This window comes from Protopterus annectens, chromosome 3.part0 (assembly GCF_019279795.1).
Source record: "Protopterus annectens isolate FY-2018-M chromosome 3.part0, PAN1.0, whole genome shotgun sequence".
NCBI lineage: Eukaryota > Metazoa > Chordata > Ceratodontiformes > Protopteridae > Protopterus > Protopterus annectens.
The window spans coordinates 1,414,419,834-1,414,437,305 of record NC_056731.1 but is presented as its reverse complement, the minus strand read 5'-3'; the positions used below and the strand labels follow the sequence as shown (position 1 = coordinate 1,414,437,305).

General features: G+C 39.7%; 1 protein-coding gene across 5 annotated transcripts in view; it reads right to left on the bottom strand.

Moving 5' to 3' along the window:
- Positions 1–17,472, bottom strand: part of TOX (thymocyte selection associated high mobility group box) — an 831,700-nt gene that overhangs the window by 496,113 nt on the left and 318,115 nt on the right. For all 5 annotated transcript variants that reach the window (XM_044065484.1, XM_044065480.1, XM_044065481.1 and 2 more), the window contains exon 2: positions 10,203–10,268. In XM_044065484.1, coding sequence (XP_043921419.1) covers positions 10,203–10,268 — 66 coding nt within the window. The remainder of the gene's footprint in view (positions 1–10,202; positions 10,269–17,472) is intronic.

Below are 17,472 nucleotides of genomic sequence, written 5' to 3'. Positions count from 1 at the left end.
GAATATTTCATAAATAAAATAAAATACTATTATTATACAAAATTTATAATTTTATAATTTTATGATTTTGTAACTTTATATTTCTAAATTCATCCCATTTGGAAAAAGAGTATTATAATTTATAATAAATCTAGATTTCATTTCCAACAACCTATTGTGGAAACCTGAATTATTGTCACCCACATCGTTTGGTTTACCTAAAATACAAAATACTAGCCCATCATAAAAATCCCCGTGCTGTTCACAAAAATGACTGGCCACCGGATTTCAAACCTCCTGTTTCTGATGTCTCCCAAATGCTCGAGAATTCTGCATCAGAGTCCTCATAGGGAGGGAGAGAATATCCCTGATCAGAAGAGGAGTCAGAGGAAATAGAAACCTGGTCAGAGGAATCATAATCAGTGTCTTGCCTAAGCCTTTTGTCAGGAGGGGGATGGAAACCCATGATTAAAGTAATTAGGTCTTCGGCCATTTTAAGCATCTGTTTCTTTGGCATGGATGACTGTTCTGGAGAATGTTGTACTTGTTTCCTTGTCTTTAATGGTGTTTTTGATTTTGTCTTTGCTGCTGTAGTGGGCTTAATTGTAAGCTGTGAAGGTCTGAAAACACCCTCAGAAGCTGATGCCTGCTCAGCAGCTCCAGACCCATCTGAGGGAATAGTTTCCGTAGGCCCAATACCTTGAGTTTCCAGAGGCCTCGGTGTTTCCACGTGGCTGTCAGTTACTGCCTGTGTCTCTGAGGTAGTGGGTGTCAGGGGCTGCGAAAGCGCCTCACTGAGAACCGGCAAACCGGCGACTGGCCTAGAAGAGGCTTCATCATCGGTTTTGGACCTCAGATGCCTGTCCTTTTCTTTGTCTTTGTGTTTTTTATAGATTCCAGTCGTCGGTTGTTCTGATGGCATTATGTAATTAAACCTTCGGCCAAAATAATGTAAAGCAAAATCAAACCGACATTTAATAGTGCGTTTATTGAATCTAGCACAAAACCAACAACTAGTGACATCGTGGTCAGGGCCCTAGGCAAGGAATACAGTAAGAGTGAAAGTCCTTATGAGGTATTTGCTTCCCACAAGAAATACAATTATTAACTTTGACTGACATCGGTCTGGAGCAAGAAAAAGTTTCCCCAACGGGGTACTTAGCTTTATTGAAGATTTTGGTTCTGAAACTCAATTTTGAAAAACTCAGGAGTCGGCCGACCGGCACTTGTGAACTGCTTTTGCTTCGGGCACCGCGCGGCAAGAAAGACTGAAGAAAATGGCATTGGTTGCAACATTTATACCCCTGGCGCACTGACGTCAGGAAAGAGGCGACAGCAACCGACGCTGGACCAAGACTTTGGAACTTGGGCTGACTGCGGGTCACCTGCCAGCAGGATAACCCAAGTGTAATGACTGCAACAGTGAAACACGATGAACATGCTTCTTTCCTCATCTATCCAGCGCCCTGGAACCTCTATCAGAGGGGGTAGGATTTTTGACTGTAGAGGCTTTTACACCTTTGGGACCCTGTGAGATAGTCTCAGGATCAGCAGCAGGATTTTTGAATAGAAATTTGTGGGAGTCAGGAACCCTGTAATATCTGTCTGGCTTACTTGGAGCCGGAGGCAGGGAATCAGGAGCCATGCTTGATTCCAAAACATATCATCGACAATGTCTAATACAGGAGGTATAGCCAAAGGCCTATGCTGAGGAAGGAGAAGGAAATCCCTAAGCCTCTTTTTTGATTCAGAGAAATTCTGACTCTCCCATTGAAAATGTTCCCTTAAAGTATGCAAGGTTTCACCAAAAGAATAATCCTCAGGAGGAGATGCAGATGGGATGGATTCTTCTGCATCTGAATCCTCAGGGTGGAATAGAAAATTCCTGATCAGAAGAGGAATCAGAAGAAATGGAAACCTGATCTGAAGATTTATAATCAGTGTCTTGCCTAGGCCTCTTAGCAGGGGGGGGGGGGGGGGTTGGGAACCCCTGATCAAGGTAATTAAGTCCTCAGCCATTTTGATCATCTGTTTTTTAGGCATAGGGGTCTGACCATGTGGCTCATGCATCTTTTTTTTAGACTTAGATGTTTTTGATCTTGTTTTTGAAGCTGGTGTCAGTTTTATATAAAAATGTTGGGCCTGAAAATACCATCAGAAGCCCGTGCCTGCTCAGTGGCTCTGGACCCATCCAAGGGAGAGACATCCATGGGTACTATACTCAGAGAATCTCACAGCATACCGGACTCCACATGGGTCTCGGTAGAGGCCTGCGACTCAAAAGTAGCGGGTATCAGGGGCTGCAAAGTCTCCTCACTGAGTACTGGCAAACTGGCGACTGGCTTAGGAGAAGATTCATAGTCGGTTTTGGACCTCAACAGTCTGTCTCTGTCTTTTTCTTTGAGTTTTTTGTGAACTCTGGTAGTCGGATTGCTAACTGATGACATTTCAGGGTAATTAAATCTGGATCCAAAATATTTTGAAGCAAAAATATACCAACGCTTAATAGTGCATTGGTTAAATCTAGCACAAAACCGACAGCAAGGCAGGTTATGATCTGGGCCTAGGCAAGGAATACAGTAGAAATGAAAATCCTTATGAGGTATTTGCTTCCCACAAGTAATGCAATTATTAACTTTTACTGACATCGGTAAGGAGCAAGAAAAAGATTCCCCAATGGGGTACTTAGCTTTAGTTGAAGACTTCGGTTCTGAAACTCGAATGCAAAAATTTCAGGAGTCGGCCGACTGGCACTTGTGAACTGCTTCTGCTTCGGGCACCGCTTGGCAAGAAAGACTGAATAAAATAGCATCGGCTGCATGTTTTATACCCCTGACGACCTGATGTCATGGAAGAGGAGACAGCGACCGACACAGGACCCAAGACTTTGTTATTCAGGCCAACTGAGGGCAACCTGCCAGCAGATTACCCAAATGTAATCACTGCAATAGTGAAACATGAAGAACATCAGCCATGGCAATATCTTGGCTACCCCTTCTCATTCAATAGATGCCATGTCAGAACTTCTTTGAAACTATGTGAATGTCATTTTTCAATGTCAGAGCCAAACTACTCACACAGTTAAGCCTTCAATTTGACTACTAAAACATCTGCTGCCTTCTTTGTCTGTATTTCACTATTGGTCAAATTTGGCTACCCCAAATCCTACCCCCAAAGAACATGGTAGGCCAGTAGCTTGATTACTTCCCTTATCACATGGTGTCCACATTTGAATTATAGTTTTCCAGAGATTACAAGCACTATAAGCCACAGTTCCTTGTCACCACTTTAACTACTGAGGTCTTAAACAGGGTTGATTTGCACTCCACATTTTCAAATTCACCAGGTATGTGGAAGGTAAAGCCATCCTACATGAAGCATCAGGTAGACATTCCTAGGACACTTTAAATACAAATTTAGGTTCCATGTGTCTATTACAGCTATACCCTGACCTTTGGGCTATATGTATCACCAAGCAGTGATCTGCTAAGAGCTTAGCATCTCTCTTGAATTGAGTGCTCATAATATATAGCCTTAGGACTGATGAGATGACTACTAAGTTGATTACTCGGCTTTGGCCTTTGATCAAAGGAGCTCTGTTACCAACTGCATTCATGAGCATTCTAGAAACAACAGACATACAGAGTTTTGTTTTCTGTAACCTGTACTCACTCTGATGTAGGTAGCCCTCTCAACTACTGATACAAATTCCTACAGACTGACATGTAGTGTGAAGCTCTTGAGTATTCCAAAATAATGGGCCCTCTTCAAGGATAATCTTTGATGTAGAAAAAAGGCCATCCATGCCACAGAATTCTGTTTCCAGAAGGAACACTGTAACTGTGTGAGGGTCGAATCTCATTCTTGCCACCATTTGTCTGCCATTTGACTGGCATTATATCAAACCACCACCATTTGCCTTGCAGTTGGCAAGCTCCCATGGCAGTTCATGTAGTTGCTTTCAGTCCAGCTAGGCTGAGAATGTGAGTTGATGATTACAGCTTTGAGTGCCATTCCTGCAAAGTGTATCTGTTGTAAAAAATTGTCAACACATTTGTGTGACCATGGAATTTTATACATATACATATACATATACATACACATTGTTCCCAAAGAAACCAACTAACTATACTATCGCAGCTCTTTCTCCATGACTGTCTTTATATTAGGCTTATAGAACAACTGCTTCACTAGCCTTCTTGTGAAGAGGTGTCAATGCAACCTCATGTAGTCCTCTGTAAATTTTCAACTACAGCGTGACTTGTAGAATTCCATCGGGCATTGTTAAGTACTCAGAGCAATTTTAGGCCATTCTCAGATGGGTTGTCAGGACAACATCTGCAGCTAATTCCTGGATATTCTTTTCAACAGATTCTCTTGGCATCTGATTGCCAGTTACCTGCACTCTGTCATGCCACCTTTCAGGCTTGCACTTTTCCTCACTTTGTCTTATTGAGAATGGAAGCAAAGACATTGCAGAGAATCTCCTTTATGTTATGGGCAGGGTATTACTCACTCAATTTCTGGAGCTTGTTGAGGCCTACGTTCTTTTCACCAGGCATCTAGTGAATCCTTTCTTCCTTTTCTTCATTCCTTTTCCAAGTTCTTTCTCTAGATTCATCTATGAACATCTTGTAATGAATTATCTTAGTTTCTGCTTCTTACATATTATTTCACAGATACTGAGACACTGACACTTATCTCAACAGATCTTTAACAATGAAAGGACATGTTTTTAGGATTTTGGGTAGGTGTTTCAACAAGGATTTGACAATGGTCGTGACATTAAGTTCTTCCAAGTAGAAGGACAACTCCATTGGTAAAGAGAGATAAAGCCCTGACTACTTTGCACACAAGGCATTCTTTAGCTATGTCAAGAAACTATAGGTTCGTAGGTTTATAGGTTCCTAGGTTAGTACTAGGCTAATTACCCTTGCGAGCCATTTTTAAGCCTAGCCAATTATCCATTGTGAGACTTAAACCCTGTACCTTGTGTTTGTAAGGCAAACAACTTAACCATTAGGCCACCCTCCCAATTCCCACATCTGCTCGGAGTTAGTGCAGAATGGCACAAAATACACTGAACCGACCGATATCGCCAATGTCCTGGCAGACAGGTTCAGTGCAAACTTCACCTCCCCTCACCCCCAAAAGGGCCCATAACCATACCAGAAGAATGTAGTGCCCCTGAAATCACCAGAAGAATGTAGTGCCCCTGAAATCACAGACACTCAGGTTAAAACAGCCCTCTCCAAACCCAAAAAACATGGCATCAATGGGACCGGATGGTGTCCCAGGCTGCATCCTACATCAGCTCAAAGATGAACTAACCCCTCACCTAAACACACTGTTCAAACTCAGCCTCTCCACAGGCTATGTGCCCATAGAGTGGTGCACAGAAATGGTTATTCTGCTCCACAAAGGTGGAGCCACAAATGACCCCAGGAACTATTGCCCTATAAGCCTGACTAGCTTGGTCTGCAAGGCTATGGAGCGCATCATCATGGATCTCATTAACAGAGACATTGGGAACCCTTAAACACTCCACCCTACCCAGTTCGGCTTTGTTAAGGGCAGATCATGCCTGATAAACCTGGTGGACTTCTTTGAGACAGTTACCAAGGCTATAGATGAGGGAAAGGTGGTTCACACAGCCTACCTAGACCTCGCAAATGCCTTCAACACCATTCCCCATTCTGGTATTATAGACAAGCTCACCAGTCTGAACATAAACCCCTACATCATGAGATGGATTGCCAACTGCCTCATGGACAGAACCCACGTGGTAAGAGTTGCGTGAGCTAGGTCTGACTCTAAACTGGTTACAAGTGGCATTCTCCAGGGCTCAGTCCTAGGAGCCCTCCTGTTCGGCATATACTTCTCAGAGGTACAAGCAAGCACAGGAGGACTATTGCTGACCAAGTTTGCAGATGACTGTAAACTAGGGGCTATAACTGACTCACAAGCTGACACTGACATCCTACAAAAGGGTCTCACTGAGACAGATACCTGGTGTCAAAACCATGGCCTCAAGCTAAATGCCAAAAAGTGCATAGTCATCCCCTTTGGGAAAAACAAAGTACCCACAAATTACTACATAGGTGGTAGCCCCCTAAATACGGAAGACAAAATAAGGGATCTGGGGACCCATGTAGATAGTAATCTCTCCTTTGATAATCACATTGCCAAAGTGGTTAGAAAATCCTTCTATGTGGTCCATCTAATCACTAAAGGGTTTGCATCCAGATCAAAAGAGGTCATTGTGCCCCTCTATGCATCACTCATCAGACCCATCATAGAATACAATGCCCCATTCGGGATGTACCTTACAAGACACCTGCAACAGCTGGAAAGACCACAGAAGTACCTCACCAAGAGGATCGCTGGCCTCAAACAGATGCCCTGTGCAGCTCGACTGAAGAAACTCCAGCTGTACTCGGTTGTATACCGCCTACTCAGAGGTGATCTCTGCCTGACATACAAGGCCATGTCCCACCCAGAATTGATGGTCATGCTCCACCTAAAGAAAACCATATCCCCTCGAGCCACACACTCTAGGGATCTAAACCTCACCACAATAATAAACAGGATGTACTGGAGGGATAGATTCTTGTCCCAGAGACTTCCCATGCTCTGGAACAAGATTCCAATCTACATTAGGCAGAGCTCCTCACTAACACTCTTCAAGAGAATTCTTGATGAGTTGATGGGAAACAGGAAGTTTACCCTGGGGATCACTTCAGTGGCTCTGCTGGACAGAGGCACAGGAAACTAATCTAAGGGGGTAGTGAAAGCCAACACATTGCAGCTAGGCTTATAAATGCCTTTGGGTAGATAGCCTAGTACCTACCTATGAACCTATGTGTACAATTAGTGTCTTGGGCTCCGGTTTGAGTTGGTCTGAGGTAGAAGAGTAGTGATGAGGTTTTGTCTAATCACCTCTCTTCAGGACAGTGGGATGAGGCATGATTTAAATTCCTGGTGAAGACTGGAAATTACATGAAGATGCACATTTATGGAGGGTGGCAGGGCTGCCTGACCATATTTTACGTGGAGATATGAACATACAGTACAAAGAACCATTATATGTCAACACCTTGGACAGCTACAACCAGGCATAGTAAGGTTAGAGCTTGGTATCACCACATACCTCTGCGTCTGCCATTAGAACTGTGTGTAGTATGATACCAGTCCTAGACACTGGAATGACAGTTCAGGCATTGCAAATGCAATGACCAGAACTCTCCTTGGTAAGAGATAGTGACAGAAATTGTCCTCCCAGTGTGTGACATTGTAGGACTCCTGCTGTCCCTCCTGGCTGTTCTCCTCTCAGTGATGGACAAAGTCACAAGTCATCCTTCTTCCATGGAATCTTTTCTCAGGCACTTACGAGTACTTGAATGCTAGAGCTCATCTTCTACCAGAAGCACTGTTCCCCAGTTAAATTTCACCCACATAAAACTCACCCTGAATATAGCCCTTTTTTCTGTATGATCCTCTTTTTTTTAGTGACATTTTTGTGCTGTCCTTCTTTGGCATTGACCCCAGCCCTGTTGCCTTGGTGTCAGACATGTCTTCTTTCCTTTCCATCACTGTTACTGCTTGGTCACTGATGAATGTATGTTGGAAGAGATCATGGCAGACATTTACGAAGAATTTTACTTTGTAATGTGCTGTTCTGCTTTAAGCATTACTTACATTATTATGCACTTAATGTAGCATGAATAATTACAAAAAAATCAAATCATGGAGTATTGTGGCATAACAGAAAACCACACACTGCTTGTCCATTGATTGAAGTGCTGAGCCAGTCTTAGTATAACATGAGACTTCAAACATGAATCAGAAACATATATCACTGTGTATGTTCTTTGCATACCACTGAGTCAATGTGATGCCTAATTGTATGCCATGCATAACATGGCAGGACCTAGTGGGCTGCAGAGAAATGTGGACAGTGATGTTGCAAGGCATAATCCAGATGCTGAGGAACTAGCCAGCAATATGGCTGGTCTGCTACATGCAAAATTACATTGGAAAAGACTTTACACTGTCCAGAGTAGAGAAAATGTTTCCATTCATCTACTTGGGCCATACCTCAGTATAATGTCATCACATGCTGTTGGCGTCAACAACAGACAATCTTCTGGCTAACTACCTGGAACAGAATGTTGACATGAATCCTCTGCTAGGTGTAAGCCCATTATCTCTGCCTGTGATATGAAGAAGAAAGCTCGATGTGACAATCATAAATTGCAGAATTATTGTAAACCTCACTGTACACTATATAACCTACTGTACATGGAAATTAGGGATAAGGGCCTTATGTATAGACTCTGAAAATGTAATGAATTCCCTCTCATAATGTGAGGTAACTGAAACAGCTTATTTGTCTAACAACAGCTCTTTTCTAGGTCATGCACCATACCCTTGTTTACTGAAATGATATACAGCTGAATTTATTTAAATATACCTTGAAATAAGGCAGAGAAGATTACTTATATAATCATTTATTGTAAGAAGCTTATAATAATTTAAGCATTTCATTGTATCTATTTACTAAAGTCAATTTCAGCTGTGAAATAAGAATTAAACAGATGGCAAATGAGTTATCCAGAATATCAATAGTGTGATGAAAGCAACAATAGCTGAAGTGCCTACAATACAACAAATACTAAATGTAACAAGTAGGAATACCTACAGTACAACAAATACTAAATATAACAAGTTAGTTCTACTTAATCAATGATGTTTACACATTATTCAGTACTGAACAGTCAGTGGTGAAAGTATAACCATTTTCTAAGTTATTGTACCTAGAATAACCCTATACAGAAAATCATACAGTACATTTTTTCTACACTTTCTGTCTGGCATCCTAATTTGGTTAGTTGTGAAACATTTAACGGTATAATAGAAACATCTACATGCAATAGTTTAGTCCTGCTCTTACTGTATAGAATTGTAGAAGACAAGCCTTGTTTGTGCACTTCTGCAATTCTGTAGGTACAGTTGAAGATGGTAACTTACTTTCTAGTGTAGAATATATAACTCTTCATCAAATAATGCATTTATCTACCACATGAACACACTGCTGTGATTCTAGGATGTTTGTGACACAATAAAACCAAACATTCTGCTGCAATATATGGACTTCTTTAGGGAGCAACAAACATATTTTCTATGACCAAATTGCCACAATTAAAAAACTGTCTAAAAAATATGCAATAAGGCTTGTACCCAGAGATCACTGAGACATTAACTTCCAAAATCTATTGTGGTGTCTCCATATATCCCATGACTTTGTTGCAATAATTCTCTCTAGGCTTTTATCAGAGTCTGGCCAGCACTGCAATATGGAGTTTATTGGTTAAGATCTTGGCCTCACATCACCAGGGATTAATCTTAACATTCAGTCTCTATGCATGTAGACATCTGCATGTTCTTACTTCTGAGTGGGCCTTCTCCAGGTACTCTGGTATCCTCCTATTTCTTTAATACATGCTGATTAATTGGATGCATTAAACTGCCCATGTATATTTTACATTTATTCTTGCTCTCATAGCTAGTGTTACTACTGAAATAGGTGTGAGAAGGACAATTAAATACATAAATGCAGATGCAAGTGTTATTCAAAACGGTTAACAACTTGCAGTAAATTTCAGAAACTTCTGATCAACACTGAATTGCTTTACTCTGTAAAATTGATCCGGGTACTGTTATGAAAGCAAAGCCTATTAACTGCAGTGATGCTGACAGTGATGTGGAAGAGGAAGACTTAAATCTTTAACCACTAGACTTTTCATGTGCAGGAAAAAATGGAATACAAATTGTAACTGAAGCAGGCGATTCTGTTGGCCCATCATACCTATTTTTGACACATATGACTTGTAGCAATGAACTTCTCTGTGATTAGGAATGTTAATAACCTGCACCTGTGAAGATTTTATTTCCTAAAGGTAAAGCAACTGCTAGAGAACAGCATGCTGGTAAAACAGCTGCTTGAATTCTGCAGAGAGAAAACCACTGCACCCTTCAGCAAACACTAACTGTGGTGTTTTATCAGCTTTAATTAACTGGAAACAAGGCTTAAATGCTTTGTTTATAAATTATAATTATTCCTGATTACACCAGTTACTGATAGTGCTGCTCATTTGCAATGCATCCCTTTGAATTTGTTTAATTACAACTTGAAACAAGGCAGAGAAGATTAATTAACCCACCTGGCTTGCTGGCACGAAGTCCTGGCTCGGCTCTGTCATACTCATGTACATGTTTTCACTGTCAAACTGCAAAAGGAATAATAGTAAACATTCAGTGACAGTCCACAACTGGAACAAAATGGCTAAACATGTAAGTGTTGTATTTAGGCTTTGCTGAAAAGTATTATCAATCATTTGTTCAGTTTGTCTTTTCTGTGCACGGGCCCATCCTTATTGACCTGAGATGTCAGTGATTTGGGGTAATTAGTGCACCAGTAATTATAGCAAGCGAGCAAGAAATGAATGGTTTCCTTTCATTTGCAATCTGTTACAGAACAAAACGGCTTACTCTCTGCTCCGTGCTTACATATCGCTGTTGTTCTTAATGAAGCATTAAATGAACTGTCATTTCTAACAAGGGGGATAGAAATTATAGCAAATATACACAAATGTATAAGCAAGCGCTCTAGCTATACAATGATACAAGATTACAAATGTAGAAAATAGAGAAAGTGGTGAAATAACTGTACACTTCTATACTAATAAAAATGCCACTTTTGTCAATGAATATGTTAATTAATTACACAAGTACCTACAATAAGTGACATAAGCGATTAAAGCATGATACTCTAACATTTCAAAGTACTACAGGAGTGAGCAGTAACATGGCACATAAACACATCAATCAGCAATTGATATTAATTAAGCTCTGGGATATTTAGAATCAGCTTGTGCTAAACTTTACATATGCCACACATCTGTGTTTTAAGATGTGTACACAGGCTAGAATGCAATCTGTTTGACAGAGTCAATCGCATTTTATTCTTTTAGAGCAAGAAAGAATCAGCATCATAGCTGCCAATGTTAAAAGGCGACCATATTATTTAGTAGTACAGCCTTATGTTTTAAGGCCTACTTTTTATTTTTTAACTGCTACAAACAGACATGCTTACCTTACTTTCATTTCTTACTGCTCAGAGTATACTATATGTTGTATACACCACCGTTGTACCACTGATGAATTATTCCATTTCTTAGCAGTTGTTTTAATGCATTACATTGGAGCATCTTGTATCAGAACAAATTATACTAGACTTGTTTACTTAACAACATATACATAATGCAGGTATACATGAAATTTCAATATCTGCCTTCAGTTACCTATATTCATTTAAATGTGAAATAAACGTTTACATTAATGGCATTCAGCTTGTATTCTCTAGCTGTGTGAATTTTCAGTGTAAGAGACAAAAAGAAATGTGACTGCTGTCCAGCTAGTTAAATGAAAATTACTTTGCATGTAATGACATAAAACTGGTGTGGCATTAGCAATGCTTATTAAACATGGGCATTATAAACATTGGTCAGTCTGTAGAAACTGCAGGGTAAGAATACTTTGCAGACTGTCTATAAATATAGCCTTAAAACAACTGTACAAATCTAGGAGTTGCAGCAGCAATAGCAAAATGGTGATTCAATTTGAAAAACAAAGGCCTATACTGGACAAAATGGCCTATAGATCTCTAAGGCAGGAATCTCGACTGTACAGAAATAGATTTAATTGTTTCACTGGAAAACACGCATGCATGCTGACTATGGTTAGAGGCAAACTAGTGACAGACGGAAACCTCTACCCGCTCACATAAAAGTGAAAACAACACAGCAGTATTTTATGTACTTCTTAAATGGCCAACACTGATAATAATAATTGAGAGACAAAAGAAATCAAATGCTGTTATGATGCATGCATCTAAGACTACAATGACAGGAAATCTCAACCTCTGAGTAGGAACATCTGGAGTTGGTTGTACTGTTATTACTATAAAGAAAGCATGCACACTTTGACAATAACTATAAAATGATATTTATCGACAGTCAAGGCTGGGATGTTCACAAAGCAGGGTGTATTCAATATTTTAAAGGGATCTGAAAGGAAAATGGGATAGATAGCACTTTTCCAAAGAGATGATAATAAAATTAATTTTGCTGCCAATAAACCAGAGAAAAAGAAGATCATATAGGAAAACAGGGAAGAGCAATTCATAGAGGGGAAAATGAGAGATTTTTTTATATAAAGCCAACAAGAGTGGTCAAGATAAAAGCACAGGAGAACCAAAACACGAGCAAGATACTGGAGCATATTAGGACTTTCAGAAGAATTGTTGGGGAACTGAGCATAAAACTGCTAGTAACAAACTGTTTTATAAATCATGGGAGGATGGTAAGATTCTTCATACATGGAGTGAAGTGAATAGAATTTATTTTAATGACTGTAGGAGCAGGAAAGAAATGGAAAACTACTGGCCTGACAGTTGTCCTAACTGTAAGAAAGAAATCATGGATTTAGTGTTGGAGGAAATAATTATAGAATACCTAGAAGCAAGTGAATGAATGAACTAACACAGGGCAGCCATACAAAAAATATAACTGACACTACAAAGTTCTTTTTCCACTCATGTAACTTAAATACATTCACAATTAAAGAACGAGGGAACACACTTCTTTTCTTTATTTTCTATTCTTATTTCATAAGGTTCTTTTCATATGCCTTCTGCAGCTCCTGGGAGCTAAACCTCAAACACACTTCTGGGAACATGTGGGGATTTATATGCCTGCATCGGCTGATCCCTACGGACACCTTGCAGCCCTCACGGTCCCATTCATTTATGGTGCTCTCCATGGAATCAGCACTTTAAATTGGAATAAATCTATAACTCCTGCCTGGCTTTGCACCCAGTTGCCTAACCAGCCTTGTATCTCAACAGAAGTCAGTGTCTGAAACTTTTCTAAGTACACCTTTTAGTAGTTCAGCATTTCTGACCTGGTTCAGTAAGGTTCTCTCTTCTCTGTCACCTTTATAAGTTGATAAGTGAGCTACAACCCTCATGTCTGATCTGTCTTTTACATATCTAAAAAGAAAATGACTATTCACAAACAACTTGTACAGCTTGTCCACCATTAGATGTCTAAGGGGTGTGAGTGGTTCCCATCCCACTCCTTATCCATCTTTCACTTCTTTAGTTTTCATGAAGTAGACAGATCTGCACTAAGAGCATTCTATTAATAGCCAGGCCTCACCTTTCTGATTGGTTCACCTCACAGTTGACATGTTTGCCTGGTGATGTTATTCCACCTTTCACCCATGCCATGCCCTCTCTTATAACACTTTTAAGTAGCACACCTAAATTAGATGAGATGGCATGCAATTTGATGAAGATACCTTCCCCAGCAGAAGGACCACTATGCAGTTTGAATTTGCTGTCCATGGTCCATTTTTCTGTGCAGACATATCCCAAAATCATGGCTCTGTTGTTTGTTAATGATCTCTTCACTGAAGCTAAAAGGAAAAGGCCTGAAGTAAGGTAAAATCTGTGATGGGGTCACCATCTTGGCAGCAAATATCCAATAAATCAAAAGTTAAAGCAACCTTAGATTAAGGCTTCACAGGTGATTGCCTTCTTGAATAGTCCCATCACTGTGGGCATAAATATGTATTCTTAACACTGACTAGATGAATGAGGAGATTCCCAGCAAAAGAAACATCACTGAGCTCATATTAACAGTTTTAAACTTACTGGTAGATATCCAAACAGTATCTCCAAAGAGGTGCAAAATCCTACCAGTGTCTTTAAACAAGTGGCAAATGTCCCTCACCACCAAGACACGATCCTTGACAAAGAGTTTTGTACAAAGACAAGAGTGATGATGCAATGACTGTCTGCACTACTACTCACTGCTGCAAAACTCTGAACAGAGATGCATCCTTGCTGCAAAACTCTGAACAGAGATGCATCCTTGCTGCAAAACTCTGAAGACAGATGCATCCTTGCTGTAAAACTCTGAAGACAGATGCATCCTTGCTGCAAACCTCTGAAGACAGATGCAGCCTTGCTGCAAAACTCTGAAGACAGATGCAGCCTTGCTGTAAAACCCTGAAGACAGATGCAGCCTTGCTGTAAAACTCTGAAGATAGATGCAGTTACCAAAAAGGATAAGAGAAAGGATATAGGGCACCTCAGGAGGTACCAGATAGAGAATTAACACCTTGCTAGTGTCCATTCTGACCAAGGGCAAAGTTTAAAAGACCCTTATACTATGGATGCACAACTATCAGTAGAGTGTAACTAAGCACATCACTGAGGTATGTCCAGCATCATAGGATCATAGGAAGTTACTAGGCTAATGGCCCTAGGGTCCTTACAAGCCTAGCCAAGTTCTACCCTTATTTCCATGATCAGCACCAATTGCCGCTGTCCAAGAGGGACACAGGTGGAACCCCCAGGGTGAATTTATGGTTACCCATCCAATCATCCAGATTGTATTTGATGAGGGCCAGTGATTATCTGTTTGACGTGAAGTGGGAATCCATTCCAAAGGTGTGGTAACCTCTGGGAGACAAATCTATCCCACCAGCAGGTTCAATTAAAGTCACATACCCGGTTAAGGTCTTTAGCATGAGTAACCCGTGTACCACTTGACTTGCAGATATGCACCACTTCCAATAAGGCAGGGTCAAAGATTCCCTTATATGCATGGCATAGATCATCACTGAGTAGTCTGCATGAAACAGAATAAAATGTCAGTGATTTCATACAATCCACATAGGACATATTCTGAAGACCTCAAATTTTCATTGTGAGGAACCTCTGTGGTCTCGCAAATTGCTGCATGTGCTTGAAAAGGTAAAAAAACAAAAGGGGCATTGTACTTAATTACTGGCCTGATGAGGGAAGAATACAGAGAGGTTATAACTTCTTTTTTTCTGGATGCAATGTCCTTACTTATGAGATGAGCAATATAGAATGCCCACTGTGGTGACATGATGATCAAAGGTAAGGGTGCGATCAACCTGTGTACCTAGGTCTCTCACCACTGAGTGGGTACTTAAGAGTGTTATTACTGATGAGATAGTTAGCATGAACATCACACTTGATAACACATTTTTTGCATTGAGTTTAAGGCTATGATTTTGGCACCAGTCATTTGTTTGTGTAAGACCCTCTTGTAGGATGTTAACATTGTCTGGAGATTCTTTGACCACTACCAGTTTGCAGTCATCAGCAAACTTTGTCAGCCACATACCTTTAGTTTTAGCTTGTAATTCGGAGAAACAGATTCCAAACAGTAGAGGTCCCAGGACCGATCCCTGTGGAACACCACTGGTTACAGATCTGCTGTTGGAGATGGATTCCCTTATTTTGACTATATGGGTCCCAGAAGAAGTCACAGATTTATTTTAGGGATGAAAGCACATAACCTGATTAATAAATTTCTTGTTTTTTTAGATCATGTTTTCAGTCCTTTTCTTAGTATGGAGCTTATGGTGTTCAAGAACCTCTGGGCCAGTTCATGTTTTTATTGTCAGAACTGGATTGGTTGGGACTTGAAACTATATATCAGCATGCATATGTTGACAACAGATCTACCACCTGTAACATGATGTTCTATAGCAATATAGTAACAGTTATGAATGAAAAATTGTGCTGTGATGTAATTTATATAGATTTAACTTCAGCCTTTGACAAGGTCATACATAAAACACTGATCAATAAATTAGTACAATTAGGTATTGATGTACTCTTGATAAGATGGATAGCTGCATGGCTTACAAACTGGACATGGCAAGTATCATACAGCAACTGAACAGGTGAAATCCTTGGTTACAGTCAGGGTGTCCAACAGGGCTCTGTCCTATGCCCTTACTTGTTTCAGACCTAACTTTTTCATCTGAGGTGTTCTACAGTCTATATCCAGACAACCTGAAATTGGGTAAACTGATTACATGTGTTACAGATAGGCATGTCTGCAAAATAACTTGACTAAATTGACCATTTGGGCACAGGAGAACAATATGCTGATATATGCATCAAAAACTAAGCATATGAGTTTTGGGAGACATAAACTGATAAACTGAAAGGTGAATATTTAATATAGCACACAGTGACTAAAACTGTAGACTCATTTAAGGACCAGGGTGTATGGGTAGATTCAACTATGAGATTTTCTAATCATATCAACCAATTGGTTAATGATAGTTATAGAACTATAGGTTGTATAAAAAGATTTATAAAGTCTAGGAAATCAAAAATAATGAATTCATTGTTTGTTAGTTACATTAGGCCCAAACTTGAGTATGGAATAACAATATGGAAACCCTATAAGAAAACAAGCATGAGTAAACTAGAAAGAGTGCAGTGGAAATATACCAAGGGCAACCATGGATGTGAAAATTTAAGTTATTATGAAAGACTAAACTATCTGAACTTGTACAATGTCTCTTACAGATATCTAACAGGAGTTCTTATTCAGGGCATTTAGAGACAACTACCTTTGGGAATGCTTGGGGTTATCAAAAAGTACTAGGGAGTCATCAGACAATCTATGTATGAGATTCTATAGGAATGAGAAGTGTACTAATTGGTTATCTGACAAAGTAGCTGATGCATGGAACAGACTAACACATTACATTAAAGCAAGTACTAGTTTAGATATTTTTAAGAACAGCCTGGACATTTATTATGGGAACAAGTGTTTTGGTATATTGGCAATCTAGAAGGGACTTGAAATATTTGTACGTATGTATTTAGTTAAAGTTCTCTAAATATTATCTACTATCTATTTTTACCCAATGATTTCATATTATGTCTTATTTGGTATAAATATTTAAACTATATGATGTTTTTTGTATTATTTTTTGACGATTGCTAAATTACTGTTCTTAAAAGTTTTGTAATACTTCATAATATTTTGGAGCTTATCTCCCTGGGCTTCTACTGAAAATGGGCTCCTACCCAGTCAGACTTTCCCAGTAATCAAATGTCAATAATAAATAAATAAAAAGGTTTCTGGTCAGAACAGTGTCATCCACCATGTATTAGTCTAGTGACAAGAGTCTATATAAATAGCTAAAACAAGAAAATAATGACACCTTTTCCCAGTCAAAGGAAATGCTAGCAAAGTTGTTTTTACATCCAGTTGGGATTCATCCTATATCATCATTGTATTGCACACTGCCCCTGGAGCCGTCATTAGATTTTAAAATTCCCTCAAGCCATGCCACCACAAAGTCAGTAAAGTTAATGCTGCCAGCATATCATTTATTTATTTATTTTACATTTGTTGACAGGGATAGTCTAACTGGATTTATGTCCATTTTCAGTAGAGTCCTGAGGAGATAAGCTCCAAGAGATTACTAGACTACTAACATGCAGGTACTAGTTGTTATACAGTTAAATACTACAAATTTTAAACAGTTCAGGAATCTTCACAGTTTATACAAAAAACATGTTAC